Raw genomic sequence first — 25,348 nt, forward strand, 5'->3', positions numbered from 1 at the left:
TTAAATTAAATTTGTTAAATTATTTAGTGCAAGCCTTTTATGGTAAATGTTACCAGGATGCCATTTAAGAGCGTGATCTCATGTGACATGTCTTCATCAAGCTATGCTACCTTTTGTTGGCTTTCTAAAACACTTTTTAATGTTACCTATATTAAATTAATGTGTGTTTATATTGTATACTTACATCACAATAATGGTATTTGTAATGTTTTATGTAGTTCTACATCACTCGTTACACTCAAAATAAAGAAGCAGAAGCATAGAGTGTACTGCAGACGTCTTTACTGTATAGCGTTCACCAACAAAAAAAAACCCAAAAGGAAACCCACTAGTGATTTACGCTGTGTTAAACATATGAATTATGAGAAATGCCCATTACTGGTACTGATGAGGTAAGATCTCTTATCTCTGGTAGGCTGGACAACTGTAGCATGCTTACACTGTCCAGTTTCCTGCTGGTAACAGATTGCATCTCTGTGCTGCAGTGGAAGTAGATGTCTGGCAGTGCGATCATAGTAGTATTTCTGTTAAGCCTGACTCTGTGCTCTTCTTGCTTTTACTGCTTGGGGTTGCAGGTGTTTGTCAGTGATGGGAAGTACAGACCGCAGCCTTTAACTCATGAGAAGCTGGGCTGGTACATTCCATTACTCTAACAAGCTGAAGTATGAGTCCTTTCTTTCTGCACAAGCTTTGTCAAGAATCTTTGCTGTTTGCACTGTTTTCTCTGCAAGACCATTGCACTGAGCATAGTGTGGACTCGAGGTACTGTGCACAAAGTCCCATGTTGTTGCGAAGCTGGCAAAGCTATACTCAGAGCCATTGTCTGAGACAACCTTTTTTAGGCACTTAGCTGTGCATCTTGCTCAGTAACAGTTTTAATTTCAGTTTCCTGTCACTCACAGGAATGGAACTTACATGTCCACTTATGAGTTTATGAGTGTTCTTCGTTATTCACATTAGCATTATATTGATATATTCTGGGCCGTGACGCACCACTGGCCAAATAAGAAAGATGTATAGGTTCCTAAGAACTCCCAAAAATTTTGAGTAGGTGGCAGTCATGTCATGTTCATTTAAACTGCACTAAAGTTAAAGTTTTAGCTATTTTGAGATGCCACAGCAGAAAGTATATTATTTAGAACCTGCTCCTTTCTCCCATATACACACACACACTATGTTAGTGTTTGGTGTTAACCACAACAAAGTCTTCTTAGGTTTCTCCTAAGGTTTTTTCTCTCAGTATGAGGGAGTTTTTCCTTGCCACTGTTGCCACAGTCTTGCCACTGTTGCCACTATCACCGTGGTGCTTATTTATAAGAGGCTTGAACATTTGTTGTAATAAGTGGTACAAAAGTAAAATGTAATTCTAAACAAGCAGAAGAAATGTCTACTTTTACTGTAATAGGACAGGGATTGTTTAACTCTCATAAAAATATCCAGTTTATCCTGTTGTACTACTTATACTGAACACAAAAATAAATCTGTGAAAGTGACGCTGAACTCAAACAGACCGTAGAAGGAACTGAAATTTGATTTAGTCTGTGAATCAGAGCATAAAAATCTGTTAAAAGCACTGCTTCTTTGACTGCACCATTTTTAAACATGATTGTGTAGCTAAGGAAAGTGATGGTATAAAGAAAGTGATTGTTCTAAAACCGCAGTACATTGGGTCCAGAGGTCAGACTTTATTTGTGGTCTTCAGTGTTAATGTATCTGTTAGAGTATTTTTCTTTCATTATTTCTGTAGATTTTAGTGACAGTTAAATAATTTGTTTATGTTGGTCAGTATTCTTAAAGTCCATTTTTTATCTGCTGTACTGTTTATGACTCAAGAATGATTTATTTGCTATTTGATACATTTGATAAACGGGATTTGGAGAGGAACATAAAAAATCAGTGTGTTTTCTGAAAATAACTGAATGTATACATTAGAAATAAATGGCAGCTCATGCTAATTACCTCAACCAGAGACAAGTTCACAAGTTGAGTTACTATTAAGATACTATTAATAGTAGAAATATGTAAGAATGAAGAATGAAAGTTTTTTTTTCTACACTGTTTACACAACTCTATTTTAAACCAAATGTGTTTCTTCTGTGGCACCAGTTAAAGGATCCTTTACATTATTTTGTCCAATTTTATATATATATATATATAGCCCAGTAAAGCCGCACTCAAGACTTTTCTTTTCAACTTCTTTGGCATGGTTAATAGTTATTTTTTTATTCCAGATACTGCTAAGCTAGTCCCAAAACTTATTTTGCCATCCAGCTTATATACGTTTATATATTTATTTATACATTTTGATGTCTTTAGGTTTATGCCTGTGTGAAACGAAACCAAACACAGGAACAAAACACTCCAAGTAAACAAACTCATCAGCTGATCCGGACCATTGAAACCAACTACTGGTGTGAAAACGTCCTTTTATACTCAGCAAATTAAGGTTGACTTAAGAACATGTGATTAATCACTGTCAATCACAAACTTGTGTGTTTGATTGTGTTTTTTGTGTTAAGTATATATTAGAGGTGACAATTGACAATATACACTGCTATGAACAAATGCTGTCTCTACTGTTAACTTTAAAAATGTGACAATTTAGTTAAAAATGTTATATTTAACGTTAAAATATATTTTTCTTTGGGCCCCTATCTTGAAATGTCTGCTTTTATTAAGTTTTGGGATAATATTAAGATAATAAGGGCACAAAGGGGCCCACAACACCCACAGAAACACACAGATCACTCTAACAAGACAACGACCCTAAACATTAAACACTGCTCAAAATCTACTAAAGCATTCATGCAGAGGAACAAGTACAAAGTTATAGAATAATCTTCTCAGATCATCTCAGACCTGAATATTATTGAAAATCTGTGGTGTGATTTAAAGCGTGTAAAGATTAAAGATTACACACAGAATTTTTTTGGCCACAACTTTTTTGTGGGAGGGGTTAGTCTAATTAAATGTTATGTTGGGAGTGCTTGTTATTGTGTAGTTTCATGGCAGTTCTACCAGCCCTGCTGGTTTTGGGTGCTTTTAGTTCATAGTTTGTTTAACTGTCATTCTCAGTGTAGTAAGGGGGCAGTAAGCTTGTTATCTCAGTGTCTCTTTGGCAAACACCAGAGTAAATATATATATATATATATATATATAGAGAGAGAGAGAGAGAGAGAGAGTAAATAAATATATACATATATATATATATATATATATACACAGCTTTAAGGGAACATCAGTCATTATGTGTGAAAGCTGTTTTCAGAAAGAGAGAGGGTGGGGGGAAGGGAGTCAGGATGTAGAAAAGAAAATGAAACTAAACAAGTACTGAACATGTGTGTTATGACCTTCTCACACAAAGGACACACACAAATAATCGCACATCTCTCATTTATTCCACATATATCAGAAATGCCTGGAGACACGATGTAGTCCAGTCTTTTTGAGTGCACAGAAAAGGTAAGAAAAATACATCTTTATTTACAAGTAATTACATACATTAGACAAGTATATAGTTTATTTTCATACACTTTCAAGTGTATTTAATAGACATTTACTTATTTTAAATGGGACATTTCCATGTGTAGTGGTTTTCTATGCATTTGTAAATGTATATGTATGTTATATATGTACATATGTTATATGTAAATGTATTTAATTTTTTTGGTATTGGAGCAGTGTGATCCAAAAAGGTTTTTTTAGTGTTTGGAAATTGAAACCCAAACATTACCTCAGGAGATGTTGAGCTGAGCTCTTTTCATTTTATAGGTAGATTTAGTTTTGAATGAAGGTTAACCATTTGTGCAAAACTAAATTTTTTTCCACTTCTGTAATGGGGTAAAATGGCACAGGAGTTGTTAAGTGTGCACATAGTAATTATGTTTCAACTGAAAAAGAAACAAACTGGTAAAAGTAATATATGTTATGAGGAGCTCAGATGTTTTTATAGAGTTAATCAGTAACTAAAGCTTTAAAAACATGTGACCAAGGTGATAATCAAAATTACAAAACCACAAACACGGACATAAAGAAAGAAATGGAAACTAATACAAACATCTGTAAAATGGTGTATGGGTTAAATTTTAATCCTTTATTCCTAAATCTTTAATAGAGCTATCCAGCTTACTGTGCTGGATGAAGTATGGAGTCTATTTAGTTGCTGTACATTTGAATGAATTTAGTAGAATTATTTTGAAATTCATGAAGAAAATCACCAACCAAAACATATTATAAACCATTAACATGCTAAAAAGATCCCAAAGAATCCAAAGAATCATTGCAGGTTAAAGCCACAAGATCTGACCCCTGGTCAGAGCCCCTGAACTAAGCCCTGTTTAACAGGCAAGCCTAAACACCAGTCACCAGTCAGCAATCAAACACGATGTGAACTACAATAATGCTGGGATAAAAACTAGACACTAAAAACTAGAAAACATAATAAATAGACACAAAAATTCCTGTTTAAGACAAGATCATTTGAAATGCTGTATTTCTCACTTTTCCCTCAGATTAAGCTGAACGGCGGTACAAGGCCAGTGGCATTTATGGGCTGATGTCATTACCCTACTGAGAATATGGCAGAGGATAGTTTTAAAACCTCTGAAATGAGTCTCCAAGAGGAGCTATGTGAAGGAGAAAGGTAAGCATATAGAAATAGAGTTAAAAATTGAATATGGGAGACTGGAGTGCTGAGCATAAAGTAGCAACTGCACTGATGGAACTCTCCCAAATTTAGTACGTGGTGCATTAAAATTAATCATAAAGTACTATTTGAAGCTAAAAGCTCTAAAAACACTTAATATTTTCCACATTGTGTTTCACAAAATATATATTATAACAGAGTTTATATGCAGACTTTGGCCCAAAGACATGATATTGGGAAACTTTCACTTAGTCCGAATGAAAATGAAATACTGACATTACAGTAGGCTACTGACTGTTTATTAAAACATACATTTTAATGTAAACTACTCCCATTGAAAGGAGATTAAAACTATTTCATAAAAAAACAGTATTTTATTAAATCACAAATTCTTTACACTGAACTCTGATTTCAGTGGAACTGGGAAGAAACCAGTCTCCCCTGTTACCAGCAATGTGTCCTTGAAGAGTGACAGATCATTGCCAGTTGGTCCCAACTTTAAAGGAGAATCAGACCCTCAGGAAAGGTATTTATTACTCATTTTAACTCAACATGATTTAAATATGTATCAGATTATAAATAATTAATATTTAATAGTATTAGTCTCTAGAAGATTAGAGCCCAATATGATTGAAAGTTACACATTGACTAATATAAACATTTCACTCTGAACTCTGATTTTAGTGGAACTGGGAAAAGGCCAGTCTCCCCTGTTACCAGCGTTGTGTCCATGAAGAGTGACAGATCAATGACAACTGGTCCCAACTTTAAAGGAGAATCAGACCCTCAGGAAAGGTATTTATTACTCATTTTATCTTAACATGATTTAAATATGTATCAGATTTAATTAATATTATTATTAAAATTAATAAAATATTTAATAATTTATATTTAATAATATTAGTCTCTAAAAGAGTATAGCCCAATATTATGTATTATACATTGCTCAAAAAATTTAAGGGAACACTTAAACAACACAATATAACTCCAAGTAAACCAAACTGTCCACTTAGGAAGCAACACTGATTGAAAATGGTGGTTCTGCAGGTGAGGAAACACAGACCACTTTTCAGTACCTTTGCTTTCTGGCTGATGTTTTGGTCACTTTTGAATGTTGGTGGGGCTTTCACACTCGTGGTAGCATGAGACGAACTCCAGAACCCACACAAGTGGCTCAGGTAGTGCAGCTCATCCAGGATGGCACATCAATGCGAGCTGTGGCAAGAAGGTTTGCTGTGTCTGTCAGCGTAGTTTCCAGAGGCTGGAGGCGCTACCAGGAGACAGGCCAGTACATCAGGACATGTGGAGGAGGCCCTAGGAGGGCAACAACCCAGCAGCAGGACCGCTACCTCCGCCTTTGTGCATGGAGGAACAGGAGGAGCATTGCCAGAGCCCTGAAAAATGACCTCTAACAGGCCACAAATGTGCATATGTCTGCACAAATGGTTAGAAACCGACTCCATGACGATGGTATGAGGGCCCAACGTCCACAAGTGGGGATGTGCTCACAGCCCAACATGGTGCAGGGCGATTGGCATTTGCCAGAGAAAACCAAGATTGGCAAATTCGCCACTGGCTCCCTGTGCTCTTCACAGGGAGAGGGCATTTCTTTGGAGGTCCTCCATGTGCTCGCCAGAGGTAGCCTGACTGCCGTTAGGAATCGGGATAAGATCCTCTGAACCATTGTGAGATGCTGGTGCATTGATGCTATGGACTGGCCCCCTCATTCCCCAGACCTGAATCTAATTGAGCAAGTCTGGAACATTATATCTTGCTCCATTCACCAACACCACACTGCACACAGACTGTCCAGGAGTTGGCGAATGCTTTAGTCCAGGTCTGGGAGACCATCTGCCACCTGATCAGGAGCATGCCCAGGCGTTGTAGGGAGGTCATAACGGCACGTGGAGGCCACACACAATACTGAGCCTTACTTTGACTTGTTTTCAGGACATAAGTTGAATCAGCCTGTAGTGTGTTTTCCCACTTTAATTTTGTGTGACGACAGAACAAAGTATTTAATGAGAATAGTTCATTTATTCAGATCTAGAGTGTGTTATTTGAGTGTTCCCTTTATTTTTTTGAGCAGTGTATATTAAAAGATTGAAATTAACACATTGACTAATATAACATTTTTACTCTGAACTCTGATTTCAGTGGAAATGGGAAGAGGCCAGACTCTCCTGTTACAAGCAATGTGTCCTTGAAGAGTGACCGATCATTGCCAGTTGGTCCCAACTTTAAAGGAGAATCAGATCCTCAGGAAAGGTATTTATTACTCATTGTGTCTCTTTCATTGATTTCAGGAAAAAATAATGAATAGAACATTTTTATTTAATTTCCATATATAATTGGGCTGCCCCTGAATTTTTCTATGATTTTCCTTTATAAATCATTGGTTGTTCAGATCAGCAATTTCAGTCAAATAGATCACTGTGTCACTGTGCATCATTCAACTATTCAGCACACTTTGCACAAGGAGAGGCTGTATGGGAGAGTAAAGCAGAAGAAGCCTTTTCTGAGCACATGCCACAAACACTTGAGGTTCGCTAAAGAACATTTGGATGAGCCAGCATCATTTTGCAATAAGATGCTGTGGACTGATGAAACTAAAATTGAGTTATTTGGAGGGTGGTATGCATGGCAGTAAAAGAACACAGCATTCCAAGACAAACACTTGCTACCCGCAGTACAATTGGTGGCGGGTTCATCATGCTGTGGGGCTGTGTGACCAGTGCAGGTACTGGGAATCTTGTTTAAGTTGAAGGTCACATGGAGTCCAGTTAATACCAGCAGATTCTTTAGAACAATATTCAGGAATCAGTGACAAAGTTAAAGTTGTGCTGGGGCTGAATACTTTAACAAGACAACGACCCTAAACATTAAACACTGCTCAAAATCTACTAAAGCATTCATGCAGAGGAACAAGTACAAAGTTATAGAATAATCTTCTCAGATCATCTCAGACCTGAATATTATTGAAAATCTGTGGTGTGATTTAAAGCGTGTAAAGATTAAAGATTAAAATGTAAAGATTAATAATCACACATTGACTAATATAAACAATTTGCTCTCATCTCTGATTTTAGTGGAACTGCAAAGAGGCCAGTCTCCCCTAATGCCAGCAATGTGTCCTTGAAGAGTGACAGATCATTGCCAGTTGGTCCCAACTTTAAAGGAGAATCAGACCCTCAGGAAAGGTATTTATTACTCATTTTAACTCAACATGATTTAAATATGTATCAGATTATACATTAATTGATATCTAATAATATTAGTCTCTAGAAGATTAGAGCCCAATATTTTATATTATATATCAAAAGATTGAAAATCACACATCGACTAATATAAAACATTTACACGCATCTCTGATTTTAGTGGAACTGGGAAGAGGCCAGTCTCCCCTAATGCCAGCAATGTGTCCCTGAAGAGTGACCGATCATTGCCAGTTGGTCCCAACTTTAAAGGAGAATCAGACCCTCAGGAAAGGTATGTATTACTCATTTTAACTCAACATGATTTAAATATGTATCAGATTTTAAATTAATTAATATTTATTAATATTAGTCTTTAAAAGAGTATAGCCCAATATTATATATAATACACTGCTCAAAAAAATAAAGAGAACACTTAAACAACACAATATAACTCCAAGTAAACCAAACTTCTGTGAAACCAAACTGTCCAGGAATCAACACTGATTGACGATCAATTTCACATGCTGTTGTGCAAATGGAACAGACAACAGGTGCACTTATTGGCAATTAGCAAGATACACACAATGCTTTCTGGCTTTTTGGTCTCTTTTGAATGTTGGTGGTGCTTTTACACTCGTGGTAGCATGAGACGGACTCTACAACCCACACAAGTGGCTCAGGTAGTGCAGCTCATCCAGGATGGCACATCAATGCGAGCTGTGGCAAGAAGGTTTGCTGTGTCTGTCAGCACAGTGCACAGAGGCTGTAGATGCTACCAGGAGACAGGCCAGTACACCAGGACATGTGGAGGAGGCCGTAGGAGGGCAACAACCCAGCAGCAGGACCGCTACCTCTGCCTTTGTGCATGGAGGAACAGGAGGAGCACTGCCAGAGCCCTGCAAAATGACCTCCAGCAGGCCACAAATGTGCATATGTCTGCACAAACGGTTAGAAACCGACTCCTTGAGGACGGTATGAGAGCCGACGTCCACAGATGGGGGTTGTGCTCACGCTTGACAGGACGGTGCAGGACGGTGTGCTCTTCACAGGGAGGAGGCATTTCTTTGGAGGTGCTCCATATGCTTGCCAGAGGTAGCCTGACTGTCGTTAGGAACCGGGATGAGATCCTCAGACCCATTGTGAGACTATATTCTGGGGCAATTGGCCCTGGGTTCTTACTAATGCAGGACAATGCTGGACCTCATGTGGCTGAAGTGTGTCAGTAGTTTCTGCAAGATGAAGGCATTGATGATATGAACTGACCCGCATGTTCCCCAGACCTGAATCCAATTAAGAACGTCTGGAACATCATATCTCGCTCCATCCACCAACCCCACACTGCACCACAGATTGTCCAGGAGTTGGTGAATACTTTAGATCATACAGGCACGTGGAGGCCACACACACTTCTGAGCCTCACTTTTCATCATTTTATTCACAAAAATATGTTTTTGAGCATCAAGAATAAAATTGAGACTTGTTTTCAGGACACAAGCTGGATCAGCCTGTAGTGTGTTTTTTCACTTTAATTGTATGTGCGACTCCAAATCCAGGCCTCCATTGGTTAATACATTAGATTTCCATTGATGATTTTTATGAGATTTTGTTGTCAGCACATTCAACTTTGTACAGAACAAAGTATTTAATGAGAATAGTTCTTTCATTCAGATCTAGAATGTGTTATTTGAGTGTTCCCTTTATTTTTTTGACCAGTGTATATTAAAAGATTGAAAATCACACATTGAATAATATAAAAATTTTACTGATTTCAGTGGAAACATTTTTACTCTGAACTCTGATTTCAGTGGAAATGGGAAGAGGCCAGACTCTCCTGTTACAAGCAATGTGTCCTTGAAGAGTGACAGATCATTACCAGTTGGTCCCAACTTTAAAGGAGAATCAGACCCTCAAGAAAGGTATTTATTACTCTTTGTGGCTCTTTCATTGATTTCAGGAAAAAAATAGAAAATAGAACATTTTTATTTAATTTCCATATATAATCAGGGCACCCCTGAATTGAGTTATTTGGAGGGCGGTTATTTATGCATGGCAGTAAAAGAACACAGCATTCCAAGACAAACACTTGCTACCCGCAGTACAATTGGTGGCGGGTTCATCATGCTGTGGGGCTGTGTGACCAGTGCAGGTACTGGGAATCTTGTTTAAGTTGAAGGTCACATGGAGTCCAGTTAATACCAGCAGATTCTTTAGAACAATATTCAGGAATTAACGAAGTTAAAGTTGTGCTGGGGCTGAATACTTCAACAAGACAACGACCCTAAACATTAAACACTGCTCAAAATCTACTAAAGAATTCATGCAGAGGAACAAGTACAAGTTATAGAATAATCTTCTCAGATCATCTCAGACCTGAATATTATTGAAAATCTGTGGTGTGATTTAAAGCGTGTAAAGATTAAAGATTAAAATGTAAAGATTAATAATCACACATTGACTAATATAAACAATTTGCTCTCATCTCTGATTTTAGTGGAACTGCAAAGAGGCCAGTCTCCCCTAATGCCAGCAATGTGTCCTTGAAGAGTGACAGATCATTGCCAGTTGGTCCCAACTTTAAAGGAGAATCAGACCCTCAGGAAAGGTATTTTGTTACTCATTTTAACTCAACATGATTTAAATATGTATCAGATTATACATTAATTGATATCTAATAATATTAGTCTCTAGAAGATTAGAGCCCAATATTATATATTATATATCAAAAGATTGAAAATCACACATCGACTAATATAAAACATTTACACGCATCTCTGATTTTAGTGGAACTGGGAAGAGGCCAGTCTCCCCTAATGCCAGCAATGTGTCCCTGAAGAGTGACCGATCATTGCCAGTTGGTCCCAACTTTAAAGGAGAATCAGACCCTCAGGAAAGGTATGTATTACTCATTTTAACTCAACATGATTTAAATATGTATATAAATAAATATAAATGTATATAAAAATATAAATTAATTAATATTTAATGATATTAGTCTCTCAATGAGTATAGCCCAATATTATATATTATACACTGCTAAAAAAAAAGGGAACACCTAAACTATACAATATAACTTCAAGTAAAAAGGAGAATCAGACCCTCAGGAAAGGTTTTTATAACTCATTGTGGCTATTTCGTTAATTTCAGGAAAAAATAGTAAATATATTTTTTTTTATTCATTTCCATATATATCAGGTTACCCCTGACTTTTTCTATGATTTTTCTTTATAAATCATTGGTTGTTCAGATCAGCAATTACAGTTAAATATATCACTGTTTCACTGTGCATCGTTCAACTATTCAGCACACTTTGCACAAGGAGAGGCTGTATGGGAGAGTAAAGCAGAAGAAGCCTTTTCCAAGACAAACGCTTGCTACCCACAGTAAAATTTGGTGGCGGTTCCATCATGCTGCGGGGTTGTGTGGTCAGTGCAGGTACTTGGAATCTTGTTTAAGTTGAAGGTCGCATGGAGTCCAGATAATATCAGCAGATTCTTAAGAACAATGTTCAAGAATCAGTGAGAAAGTTAAAGTTGTGCCGGGGCTGCATACTTCGACAAGACAACGACCCTAAACACGTCTCAAAACTAAAGCTCTAAACTTTGGCGTAAACATTATTTTTTATTTAATTTTCCCAACAAAAAGCTATTGTATGTTTTTTTTAAACATCTCAGATAACAAAAAGCTCTATTTTAAAAGATTATACATAGATAGAGTGTTTCAGATCCCTCCATAATGGAATTATTGGATTAAAGTCTGGAGACTGGCTAAGCCACTCTATGAACTTAATATGCATTTTTTTGGGCCCTTCCTTTGTTGACTTGGTCATATGTTTTGGTTCATTGTTGTGCTTTAAGACCCATCCACGACCCATTTTTAAAGTTCTCCTTACGCTAATATCCATTTTTTTGTTTTTTTTTGTGAAATACTATAGGTCTCTCTGAGTTGTATATGCATGCTGCATATAAAACTACCTCCACCTCCATTGTCTGCAGTAGCTAGTAAAAGAAAATGTTCAGAAAAACGTCTCGATCAGGAAAAGCACTGTGTCTACATCAAATTGTGATTTTATAACCTCGCCCACCTTGGCTCGGGACCGCCCAACGAGAGAGCTGAACCCAGGCTGCAGCATAGCCGGCACTTTCAGCTAAAGAGCCCACAGATCTGTTAACACCAGTTAGTTAGCAATAGCTATCTTGAGCGTACCGCAAAATGAGCAGGGGCACAGATCGGGTAGGCAATGCCAAGTTGTACTTCTGCCCATACTGTCGCAAACAGTTTGTACACCGTGGTGTCAAAATGAAGGATTTTAAGTTTTACAGAGCTGTGAAGAGTATGTTTTTATTAAGTTGAGCATTCAGGCCATCCTGCAACAAAGGAATGGGCAAGGAAAGTGTGTGTGTGTGTGACATGGTCACACACACACAGACATGGTATTTGGTTCTTATTTCTAAACATGAATCACAGAGTTTTGCCAAATGTATGAGCTTGCTGATAAAATATATCATGCAGAATTTCAGTGAGTGATTAACTGGTGTTAGTTTTTTTGACGCATGCAAAACCAGGTCCAGGCAGCTGTTATTTATAATAATTTGTTGTGTATTTTAAGAATAAAATTGTTTTTTTATTTGTACATTAATTCTCTGTTAGCTTGGAAAGTACTACAACTGGTCAAAGACCACCCCCCATAAGATGGGTATAACCCAAACAGGTTTGTTATAATGGTAAACTAATTAAATTTCTAAAATGTCTTATACACCCGTTAATACTACATTGACAAAGTGTAAAATGCAGTTTATGTATTAACTGCTCAAGGACAAAGAAAATTATTAATAGTTATTAATTAATAATTATTATTAATTATAAATTACTTTCCGGTTGATGTTTGTAATTTGTTTGTAATTTATCTCCCAGTCCATCTAGATTACAGAAAGATGAACTAATAAAATGTGAAGTAGTTTACAGACTTGGTATATGTAAAAATAAATAAATAAATAAATAAAAACACCACAGACTTATACATACTCAGTTTGCAGTGTGCATGCGCGGCACAAATCGGGCAGGGGGTACCAGAGAGTCTCTCTCTACGGCTCTGGGGGTACAGATTGGTTAGTGACAAGCTTAAAGCTGTGTCTCAATTCAGGGGCTGCATCCTTCGAAGGACGCGGTCTACGAAGGTGTGTCTATCGGAGGATGGGTAGGCTGCGATGGCAGTACTGAAATGGGACAGTCTACCCTACAGAGTATTTCCTGTTTCCTGTTTGAGATTCTACCCGCCACAACCAAAGTCAGAGCTGAGAAATGAGCCAGAGATTTTGATTCTCGTTTTGCTTGAGACCACAAAATACCAAATTAATTAAGTCCAGGTGAATTAACTGTGCAGTTACTTAAATATTTTAAATGTGAACAGGTGGAACTGAACATAAACAAATAAAAGGGCGTTTGAAATGAGGTTGGAAAAAAGAGAATAAGTTAGAATAAAGTATTATGTTATATTATTTATATATATATATATATATATATATATATATATATATATATATATATATATATATATATATATTATATAGTATTATGTATTTTATATATATAAATACTATATATATATATATATATATATATATATATATATATATATAAACAATACTTACAAATAAACTAAATAATACATTAATACATACACACACACACACACACACACACACACACATATATGTATATATATATACACTACTCAAAAAAATTAAGGGAACACTCAAATAACACAATATAACTCCAAGTAAATCAAACTTCTGTGAAATTAAACTGTCCACTTAGGAAGCAACACTGATTGACAATCAATTTCACCTGCTGTTGTGCAAATGGAATAGACAACAGGTGGAAATTATTGGCAATTAGCAAGACACACTCAATAAAGGAGTGGTTCTGCAGGTGGGGACCACAGACCACTCCTCAGAACCTATGCTGTCTGGCTGATGTTTTGGTCAGTTTTGAATGTTGGTGGGGCTTTCACACTCGTGGTAGCATGAGACGGACTCTACAACCCACACAAGTGGCTCAGGTAGTGCAGCTCATCCAGGATGGCACATCAATGCGAGCTGTGGCAAGAAGGTTTGCTGTGTCTGTCAGCGTAGTGTCCAGAGGCTGGAGGCGCTACCAGGAGACAGGCCAGTATACCAGGAGACGTGGAGGAGGCTGTAGGAGGGCAACAACCCAGCAGCAGGACCGCTACCTCCGCCTTTGTGCAAGAAGGAACAGGAGGAGCACTGCCAGAGCCCTGCAAAATGACCTCCAGCAGGCCACAAATGTGCATGTGTCTGCACAAACGGTTAGAAACCGACTCCATGAGGATGGTATGAGGGCCCGACGTCCACAGATGGGGGTTGTGCTCACAGCCCAACACCGTGCAGGACGTTTGGCATTTGCCAGAGAACACCAGGATTGGCAAATTCGCCACTGGCGCCTTGTGCTCTTCACAGATGAAAGCAGGTTCACACTGAGCACATGACAGACGTGACAGAGTCTGGAGACGCCGTGGAGAGCGGTCTGCTGCCTGCAACATCCTTCAGCATGACCGGTTTGGCAGTGGGTCAGTAATGTTGGTGGGGCTTTCACACTCGTGGTAGCATGAGACGGACTCTACAACCCACACAAGTGGCTCAGGTAGTGCAGCTCATCCAGGATGGCACATCAATGCGAGCTGTGGCAAGAAGGTTTGCTGTGTCTGTCAGCGTAGTGTCCAGAGGCTGGAGGCGCTACCAGGAGACAGGCCAGTATACCAGGAGACGTGGAGGAGGCTGTAGGAGGGCAACAACCCAGCAGCAGGACCGCTACCTCCGCCTTTGTGCAAGAAGGAACAGGAGGAGCACTGCCAGAGCCCTGCAAAATGACCTCCAGCAGGCCACAAATGTGCATGTGTCTGCACAAACGGTTAGAAACCGACTCCATGAGGATGGTATGAGGGCCCGACGTCCACAGATGGGGGTTGTGCTCACAGCCCAACACCGTGCAGGACGTTTGGCATTTGCCAGAGAACACCAGGATTGGCAAATTCGCCACTGGCGCCTTGTGCTCTTCACAGATGAAAGCAGGTTCACACTGAGCACATGACAGACGTGACAGAGTCTGGAGACGCCGTGGAGAGCGGTCTGCTGCCTGCAACATCCTTCAGCATGACCGGTTTGGCAGTGGGTCAGTAATGGTGTGGGGTGGCATTTCTTTGGAGGGCCGCACAGTCCTCCATGTGCTCACCAGAGGTAGCCTGACTGCCATTAGGTACCGAGATGAGATCCTCAGACCCCTTGTGAGACCATATGCTGGTGCGGTTGGCCCTGGGTTCCTCCTAATGCAGGACAATGCTAGACCTCATGTGGCTGGAGTGTGTCAGCAGTTCCTGCAAGATGAAGGCATTGAAGCTATGGACTGGCCCGCCCGTTCCCCAGACCTGAATCCGATTGAGCACATCTGGGACATCATGTCTCGCTCCATCCACCAACGTCACGTTGCACCACAGACTGTCCAGGAGTTGGCGGATGCTTTAGTCCAGGTCTGGGAGGAGATCCCTCAGGAGACCATCCGCCACCTCATCAGGAGCATGCCCAGGCGTTGTAGGGAGGTCATACAGGCACGTGGAGGCCACACACAATACTGAGCCTCATTTTGACTTGTTTTAAGGACATTACATTAAAGTTGGATCAGCCTGTAGTGTGTTTTTTTCACTTTAATTTTGTGTGTGGCTCCAAATCCAGGCCTCCATTGGTTAATAAATTTGATTTCCATTGATGATTTTTGTGTGATTTTGTTGTCAGCACATTCAACTTTGTACAGAACAAAGTATTCAATGAGAATATTTCATTCATTCAGATCTCGGATGTGTTATTTGAGTGTTCCCTTTATTTTTTTGAGCAGTATATATATATATGTATATATAAACTAAATAATATAAATTATATAATATATAAATAATATTTATAATATCTATAAGTATTTATATATCTATAAACTACTACATATACTACATAATACAGCTGACTCCGCCCTTTTTGTGCTGAAATAAGCCAGCACGCAATGAATCTTGGGATACTGAAGGCTGTGAAGGATACACACGGTGCATCCGTCTTTGAAATGGGATGGCCTAGTCGCACCGCGGTGACGTAATCTGCCTTCAAATGAGTCCTTCGAAGGATGCAGCCCCTGAATTGAGACACAGCTTAAGAGAAATAGGCCTCTGTTTAACACCATATTTATACCCCAGGGAAACAGGAAGTGACAACTTGCTAATTAGAGGTTCCTACATACTTTGATCCTCTTTATAAACTTTTTTTAAATTATTATTTCCTTGAGTTGAAGGTTGCTTTTTTCAGAGTGAGATTATGCTTCTGCTGTTAAAAAAAAAACATTTTATTTTAAGGCTTTTAACACATTTTAACTAGTAGTTAGTAGTCGGTGGTGCTGCTCTGCTGGCGACTCGGACTCACATGCTCTCTGCTGCATTTTATTGTTTGTTTGAGTAATTACGTGAAAGTACGTCCTTTTATGTTGTTTTTATCTGAGAAATATGGCGACCTGGGCACAAGTTTTGGTCCTGGTGGTGATTTTATGGGGATTTTTCCTAACATGCCTAACAATTCCAGCGGAGGACAGCCGGCCTGTTTTTGTATACACCAGAGCGGAACTGCTCTCATTTCGTTTTTCGGGACCTTCACTAATGACAATGCCCGCGGACGAGGCAGTCATGCGACGACCTGTGCGAGATAAGGGGCATCGGAGAAGAGGTAGCCGAGGAGGCGTGAGACAGCGCCTACGACGGCGGAGAAATAGACCCCCGTTGCCCTCTATGATACTAAGCAACGCGAGGTCACTTAGGAGCAAAATGGAGGAACTTCGCATTAACACCAGGGCATGTTTTGAGTACCGCGAATCAAGTCTCATGGTGCTCACAGAGACATGGCTTCACCAGGATATTCCGAGCTCCTTAGTTGAAGTGGATGGAAACAGTACACAGTGAGAGAAACTCTCTGTAATCCTGATGTTGAGCTTCTTTGTTTAAGCTTAAGGCCGTTTTACCTTCCGAGGGAATTTGGAAATGTGACTGTCTGCGCGGTTTATGTGCCTCCTAGCGCGAATGCAATGACACTTGCTATATCAGACTGTGTTCATAAACAGCTGCAACGTTCACCTGGTGCCCCAACCTTTATTTTAGGTGATTTTAACCACTGTAAATTGGAGACAGTCTTACCAGGCTTTTTTCAGTATGTTAAGTACGGAACCAGAGGAAGTAAAGTCTTAGATAAATGTTATGGTAACATCAAGAATGGATACACTGCAAAAGTCAAACCTCCCCTGGCAAATTCTGATCACAGCACAGTTCATCTAATCCCTGTATATAAGACCTTACTTAAACGCAGCAAACCGCTGGTTAAAACTGTGACCCTGTGGGAGGAAGAGGGAATAGAAGCACTAAAAGGCTGTTTTATGTGGACAGACTGGGACATATTTCAGAACGAGGATGTAAATGAAGTCGCAGATGTAGTAACCAACTATATTAATTTCTGTGTGGACAATGTGCTCACCAAAAAAGAAATAACTATGTACCCTAACAATAAGCCACACATAACAAAACAGATAAAGGACTGCATTAATAAGAAAAAAGCGGCATTTAGAAATCAGGATCGGGCAGAGTTGAAAGTGGCACAAAGGGAGCTTGATCAGATGCTGAAAGAAGCAAGGAGACATCAAAGAGATATTATCGAGCAAAATTTTCAAACTGCAAACTCCAAAAAACTTTGGGACTGTATGAAAGCTGTAACCCAAATGGAACCAAAAAGGAACAAGGTTGTTACCATGGATGAGCTACATAAGGCTAATGAGCTAAATGACTTTTATCTTCGGTTTGAGATGCAAAATTCTATCCAGGAGTGTAATAATGTGTTGGGAACGGTTTTATGCGATTCTGACTCCAGGCTGGTGGTGGAGCCACAAAAGATCAAGATTCTCTTTCGGCAGCTGTGTACTAACCGGTCCACAGGCCCTGACAAAATTTCTGCCTTACTACTAAAGACATGTGCAGAAGAACTCATCCCAGCTTGGTGTCCAATTTTTCAGCAATCATTGGATCTGTATACTGTTCCCACACTACTACAAACTACCATTGTCCCTGTTCCTAAGAAGCCATGTCCAATTGACAGTAATGACTACAGACCTATAGCATTAACTTCAATTGTGATGAAATGTCTAGAGAAATATGTTGTGTCTCTGCTCAAAAAGGAGGTAACTCCTTTGTTAGATCCATTTCAGTTTGCTTATAGACAGGGACGGGGAACACAAGATGCAATTAATACTCTCACTCATTTGGCCCTAAAACATTTAGAAGGACAAGAATCGTATGCACGTCTGCTTTTTATTGATTTTAGCTCAGCTTTTAATAGCCTCCTGCCGCACTTATTACTGGATAAAATGAAACAAATGAATATCAACCCTTTCATTATAAAATGGTACTATTCTTTTTTGACTAATCGTATCCAGTATGTAAAGGTTAATGGCACTCTTTCAGATCTTAAATTTACTAGTACAGGCGCCCCCCAAGGTTGTGTGAGCTCACCTATTCTTTTTACTTTGTATACAAATGAATGTGTGAGCAGACATTCAGGCAACTATGTATTAAAATTCTCTGACGATACAGCCATTTTAAGCTTACTATCTAAAAATTCTGGTGTATCGGACTACTATTCTGAAATAGGAAAATTGGTCAGGTGGTGTGACGTTAACAACCTCACTGTAAATGTGAGCAAAACAGAGGAGATGGTATTTGATCCTAGAGCTATAGGTGATCACTGTCCTGTGATCATCCATGATACTCCTGTTAAGCAGGTTTGCTCTTACAAATACCTGGGTGTCCATATTGACAACACATTTACCTGGAAAACTCATGTAGAAAATGTATGTTCCAAGTTGCAGCAAAGATTATATTTTCTTCGAAGGCTTAGACTGTACGGGCTGGGTCAGAAAATAATGTTACTGTTTTACCAGGCAGTTCTAGAAAGTGTGATCAGTTATGGGATACAGTCATGGTATGGTAATCTTTCAGTGAAGTTAAAATCTCAGCTCACTTATGTGGTTAAGACCGCTATGAAGGTTATAGGGAAAAAAGAATACAACCCGCTCCAGGCTACCTATGAACAGTCCGTGCTCAGAGGAGCTCAGAAAATAGTGTCGGATCCATCTCATGTGCTTTACCAGGAATACCAACTCCTCCCCTCGGGTAGAAGGTATAGGATGCCAAGATGCCAGCTCAATAGATATAAGAACTCGTTTGTGCCAGTTTCTATAAAGCTCTTAAATAATAAAGTATAGGGTATATGTAGTATAGCTTATGGTAGCGTTCGAGAGAATGTACAATATAATCAAGGTCTAGGGTTGTGCAATACAGTCTGTGTTGGGTTAGAGGGAATGTATAAAACACACAGTGTCCAGGGTATGTGTTTAAATGTATGTTTTTTATGTGCAGCAGGATGTATCTATGTGAAGTCCAAGAAAAATTTCCCTTCTCGGGACAATAAAGTATATCTTATCTTATCTTATCTTAGTACCAAACATTATGGAGGTCAATGTAAGTACACTATGTAGTTAGCATAAAATTATTTAGTAAAGTTCAAAAGTATAGTATTATATAAGAAAAACAAAAAGGGGCATTAAATGAGATACATTTTTGCACTACACACAGCTTCATGTTTGATTAGACCAGTCTCTAACAAAATCTAAAGGCATTGGACCACTGTCGGACAGTGACTGAATAGCTGCAAGGTGTAATCTGGCAGTAACTCATGCTAGTAGAATAAAAAAAAAAATCATATACACAGGTGTTAAAAGTACACCCAGTTCAGTTCTGAATTAGCTGCTGTACTAATATTCATATTAAAAGCTGAATCCTCTCCTAATAAAGACAGAGAGAAAGAGTTAACCAGTTCATCTTCAGAATGTTGTGATTGATACTGATAACATGGTGCTCAATTATTTATGTTGTTGAATTTATTACACATTTTTTTTATCTTCCTTATAGTATCAAAGAAGAATCAGACCCTGTGCAAAGGTATTCTTTTTACTCTTAATTTCTCTCTCTGAAAATTTCCAGAGACACTAATTTCACTAACTTGCTACATGATTTTGGAAATGTCTATTTTTATTTAAAGGAATAACTAAGAATATTAACATTGTAAAACCAATTTAAGTTTCTCTTACCTACAAAAATCTGAGAAAAATATTTAATACAGCATCATGCTGTATTTCATAATTGTAAAATACTGTTAAATAATCATTAACAGTAAATATGCATCAGAATAATACTTTGAATAATGTTTTTTTCACTGTACAAAATTGCCTATATATTCTGTAACATTTTCTTTAAACACTCTGTATAACACTGTGTTCAGTATAAAACAATCTAAAGGACTGCTGCTTTAACTGGTAATCAGCATTAAAAACAGCACGAAAGAAAACCTCCCACAGGTAGATAGCATACAGTGATGAACAGTGTCCGTAACCGAGTCAATTGGATTTACACAGCCATAGTCATAGATAAAAGGCAAAAATCACTGTACAAGATATTACACAGAAACCAATTGTACAATCACATCCACAGCACACTAAAATCCACGAGCAACAAAATACAAAAACTATGCTACTAGTCACATTATGCTAAAGCCTTGTTAAATAGTAAAAGTCTAGGTTACTGAAAATCAGTAATGTTAATATAAATCTGAACTGGAGTAGCAGTGTATGCTACATTATTTCACCATATTATTGCACAGATGCTTCAAAACGCCTTAATGATAGCATAACACAGATATAACTAAACTTACAGACTAATGTTTTAATAAAGTAAGAAATAAATAATACAAAATAACAAATCCAAAGTAGTGAAACCATAAAAAACATAACTTATATTAACCTAAACATTTTAGAAATGAAATTGACTAAAATGTAGAATAAAACTAATAAATAAATGACTATAAATGTGACAAAAGCTATTATACATTTAATAAAAAACTAAGACTAAAACTGAATCAAAATTATCTGTAAAAAGGAGCACTTAGACAGAACACCCTAAGAGATTGTGCTAAAAATTAGTATAAAGAGGGTCCACCACACAACTTGGAGTCCAGTCGTGCAGTAAAGTAAAAGAATACCTAAGATACGAATACAATTGTGGTATTGTTTTTCAAAAACACATTGACATACCACAATAAAGTTGAGAGAAAAAGTATAAAAATATAGTTAAAAGTTAAATAAAAATGCAATGGGGCATTAAAAGTAAGCTATATAATTAGCATAAAAATATAATATAGTATACTACAAAAGTATAGTTTTATAGTATTATACACTATTATATAGTATATAGTATTATATATTCATATATATAGCGCATATATAGTATTTTTATAATTATATAAGAAAAACAAAAGTTGGGGCATTAAATGAGATACATGTTTGCCCCGCAGTGGCTGAACTTGAAAGGTGTAATCTGGCATTAACTCACTCTAGGAAAAGAAACAAAAAAAAAATAATAATCATAAAGAGGTTTTAAAAGTACATCCAGCTCAATCCTGAATTAGCTGCTGTACTAGCAGCCATTGATATTCTTTTTCCCAAATGTAGTGTTGCCAACTCCTCAGCAAGGAAAGTAACTATTGGTTGTCCTAAAAGTCGCTAAATGACGTAATCACCTAATTTGCATAATACATGTTTTCGAAGCTGTAAAGGATTAACGTTGTGGGAGAGAAAAAAGAGTAAGAGTAAGAGTAAAAAACACCCTAAAAATGTTAGAAATGTTACAAATAAACTCTAACACATAACAACTTCTGTTGCTTTTTAAATAGGCCGTCATTTCTCATAATCATTTTTTACGTAAATTACATAAATCAGTTTTTGCCGTGTTGTTAAATGAGCAGCAGTTAGCCGGAACTGTTCTATTATTTTTTTTTTTTAGTTTTTTTATTTATTTATTTAGTTTTTTTTAAGTTTTCTTTATTTTCAAACCTATTATAGACAAATTGTTCAATGATGAGCTAGCTAGATGTTTAGCTTCTTTATAAGGAGGCTGACACTGTGGAGGAGGTGAGTGACTGAGACTGTGTGAGTTAAATTAAGGGATTTCTTTTCGTGTCACACTGAAGACACAGTTATATTTATATTCCTGATCTGTGAATAAGGGGAGGGGTCAGTCAGCGGCGGCTTTGGGTAAGGGCAGTTCATTTACAGTGTGTTAGTGGAGTGGTGTGGGTGTGCTCTGAGTGTGAGACTGCACTGTGAGTATTGAGGGTGGGGCTCACAAATGTCTCCAATAACACCACAAAAACTCGCTAGATTTGTCGATAGTCGCTTTTTTTTTTACAAAGAAAGTCGCCAGATGGTCTGAAAAGTCGCAAAAAAGTTGGCAATACTGCCCAAATGTTAATTTAAGCAGTTATCTTCAGAGTGATGTGATTAATACTGATTACATGATGCTAAATTATTTAATTATTGTTATAAAATATATATAAATGATGAAAAGTAAAATTTATTATATTTTTTTAATTTATAGTGTAGTGGATACGGGAGATTTACCTTTTTCCTGCAAGAGTGACCAGTCAACAGATCTTCCTAATAAAAAGGAATCAGAAGATCTGCAAAGGTATTCTTTTTTTACTCTTATTTTCTCTCTCTGAAAATTCCTTAGACACTTTTTTTTACAGTGTTGCTACATGATTTTGGAATGGTCTAGATTTTCAAGGGAATAAATAAGAATATTAACATTGCAAGTTAATCTTTTTTTCTAATTCTGACAACTAAAAAAATCATAGAAAAACATAACAAATCCAAAGTAGTGAAACCATAGAAATACATAATGTATATTAACCTAAACTTTTTAAAGGTGAAGGCTGAGTTTTTGTTCTTACAGATGTTTATTAAAGACATCACAGCTCCAACAACTCCAACATCATAGAACTAAATGTAAAGGAGTGAATAACACACAGTCCATCAGTTACATATTCAGATAATCAGAGAAAACGAATGAGGCTAAAGTCATAAATATGAAAAATATTGCTGGGAGACGTTCATTCCTCCCTGCAGTGGATAGCAAGGAAGTGACATACACAGAGATATCTTGTGTAAAGTAAATATAAACTTGTAGAAAGAATAATATAATCTGTGACAGTTTAGTGTTCAATTCCTTTTCAGGTTTACAGTAACCATTATTAATTGTGGTACTTGATTTATGTTTTTTATGTATTTATGGTTAGCTAAAACCCTCTCCTTTCTGTCTGACAGGACCTCTAAAAAGACCCCAGGCTCATCTTCACTCAGTCAAAAGCCCCTGAAGCAAAACCAGAGACGCAATTCTGAACAAAGGTATTCCCAAGTTTGCTCTGATAAATAGCTAATTTTAGTCTTGCTAGTCTTCTGTTGCATTTCAATTAGTCTTTTCAGGAGAAACACCCACTAAGGAATTGTGTGTAATCTGCATCCTTGAACAGGCCTTTTCATTTTGGGAAATTTCAAATATCAAAGAAGCCATGTAACATATACAGTAATATCTTCAATGTGCACTGCTAATTCCATTTTCCATTTAAAAATGGGAGTTGTTTAAAATTAATGTAGTATGGAAAACGAAAGAAGGGAAAAAATACAGACTGATACATTTACTGTGACTTATTACAGTACAGACAGTATGAGCCACGTTTCCTGTTTTTGTTTGGTACTCTTACTTTAATTTATTCATATACATCTAGTTTTGAGTTTCTGGCCTGAAACACATTCGAAAACATGCTTTACTGCACTTTGTAATGTTGCTCTTCGTTCTCACAACACATTAAAGATGCTTTAAAGGATACCAAACAATCAGGGCTGGACTGGTAATCTGGTGTCCCGGGTGTAGTCCTCAGGGGCCGATGCTGTTGGATTTTCGTCCCTTTTTTTCTAAGAGACCGGCCCACAATTTTGAGGGGGTGGCCCATTGGCCCATCTTCAATATAGACAGTGGACTGAATCAATCAGGATAAAGGACGAAAGAAGCCCCGCCCTTTCTGTCCGTGTTCTGCTGTAACTCCCACTACGTTCAGTGTTGAGCGTGTTTGTTAGAGGAGAGGCAGCATGGAGACACAGAAGCAGCAGAAAGCGGGTGCAGAGAAGTTACACGCTAAGAAACGGAAGAGTCTCACTGTAGCTGCAACAAAATGTGTAAAAATCACAGACATGTTTGCTGCTGTAGCTTCCGCATCCTTTGTAGAGGTGAAGAAAGCAGCAGCAGACCTGAGGGGTATTCCAGAAAGTGGGTTCAACAAACTCCAAACCTAACCCTGAACTCCACAGCAGCTGATCAGGGTTAGGTTACTCAACTCTGATTTGGTTAAACCCAGCTGAAGCGCGTTCATGGTTACCTATAAACAGGCATTCTCAATGGATTGACCGTGAAAATGAATGAGGGAAAACACAAGGCATCCTATTTCACCCCTATTGAGCAGGAAATAATAATGTCTGCGTATGCAGAGTATGAAATCATATTCAGGCCTAAAAGCAATTCAGCAGCAGCAAAGCAAAGGGAGTCAGCTTGGGCAAAAATAGCTGACAGTCAATGCGTGAGTTACATTTTTTTTTGAAACTCACAACAATACACTTAGTGAAAAGACATGGAAAAATATTTTAATTGTTGTTTAATTTAATTCTTTAGTTGTTATTATAATTTAAACATTTTTATTTGTCTTGATTTTTTTTTCTTGATTGATGGTTAGTGTTTTTGAGATCAGATGTTGAATCAGATTGGTAGTGGTTGGTAACTTTCTTTATACTCAGATTTACTCCAGTAAACGTTTATTGTTAACACTTTGTTAACCATAGGATTTTCGAATTTTAGTGAGCTATGGTTTATTAAAGGTTGAACATATGACGTTGAATGTTGCTATAGACTCAGGTTTTCTCTAAGCTCGGTTTCTGGAACGGAAAATCCTGAGTTTCTGTTAACTCTGATTTTACTTGCCCGGTTTTGTCACTTAACCTGCTTTCTGGAATACCCCTCTGGAAAAGACAGGGAGAGCAGCAGCCAGGGACTTTGAGGTGATGGAGGTAAGGTTAGCTCTATTACATGAAAATGATGAGCAATGGTGATTGATTAGTATCAGTATTAATTTGTATTTGCATACTTCCCAAAATCTGGCAGCCATGCCCCCTTATCCTGATAAAATAGCAAACGTTCAAGACTGAGAAGTGTTGGATGAGCAGCAAGTGTTTATTTTAGGCTGCATCATAGTATTTTAGATATGTAGGTTAAAGGTGTGTTGAAAGGCTGCATAGTAGTTTGAAATTGTAGTCTGTGCTGTGGTTCAACTTGTTTTAAAAAGCACTCAAACAAGTGAAATAACAGATTTTAAAACTGATAAATGATAAGTTAAGCTTTGCAATTTGAGCTTGGCTAAAGTAAGTGTAAAAAAGTATAAAAGTAATATTAGTTAAAGGTATGCCTACACTGAATAAGAGT

At 37.8% G+C, this 25,348-nt stretch overlaps 1 protein-coding gene across 3 annotated transcripts in view; it reads left to right on the forward strand.

Moving 5' to 3' along the window:
• The first annotated feature begins 3,238 nt into the window (after positions 1-3,238).
• Positions 3,239-25,348, forward strand: part of LOC107197484 (uncharacterized) — a 185,837-nt gene continuing 163,727 nt past the window's right edge. For 2 of the 3 annotated variants that reach the window (XM_049466244.1, XM_049466245.1), the window contains exons 1-13: positions 3,242-3,462; positions 4,512-4,642; positions 5,061-5,171; positions 5,330-5,440; positions 6,803-6,913; positions 7,735-7,845; positions 8,024-8,134; positions 9,648-9,758; positions 10,334-10,444; positions 10,624-10,734; positions 19,898-19,927; positions 22,418-22,507; positions 23,146-23,226. In XM_049466244.1, coding sequence (XP_049322201.1) covers positions 4,578-4,642; positions 5,061-5,171; positions 5,330-5,440; positions 6,803-6,913; positions 7,735-7,845; positions 8,024-8,134; positions 9,648-9,758; positions 10,334-10,444; positions 10,624-10,734; positions 19,898-19,927; positions 22,418-22,507; positions 23,146-23,226 — 1,154 coding nt within the window. In that variant the 5' untranslated portion in view covers positions 3,242-3,462; positions 4,512-4,577. Of the gene's footprint in view, positions 3,463-4,511; positions 4,643-5,060; positions 5,172-5,329; positions 5,441-6,802; positions 6,914-7,734; positions 7,846-8,023; positions 8,135-9,647; positions 9,759-10,333; positions 10,445-10,623; positions 10,735-19,897; positions 19,928-22,417; positions 22,508-23,145; positions 23,227-25,348 lie in introns of all 3 variants that reach the window. The other variant, XM_049466243.1, reaches the window with a different exon arrangement.

Source organism: Astyanax mexicanus, chromosome 17, assembly GCF_023375975.1.
Source record: "Astyanax mexicanus isolate ESR-SI-001 chromosome 17, AstMex3_surface, whole genome shotgun sequence".
Lineage (NCBI taxonomy): Eukaryota > Metazoa > Chordata > Actinopteri > Characiformes > Acestrorhamphidae > Astyanax > Astyanax mexicanus.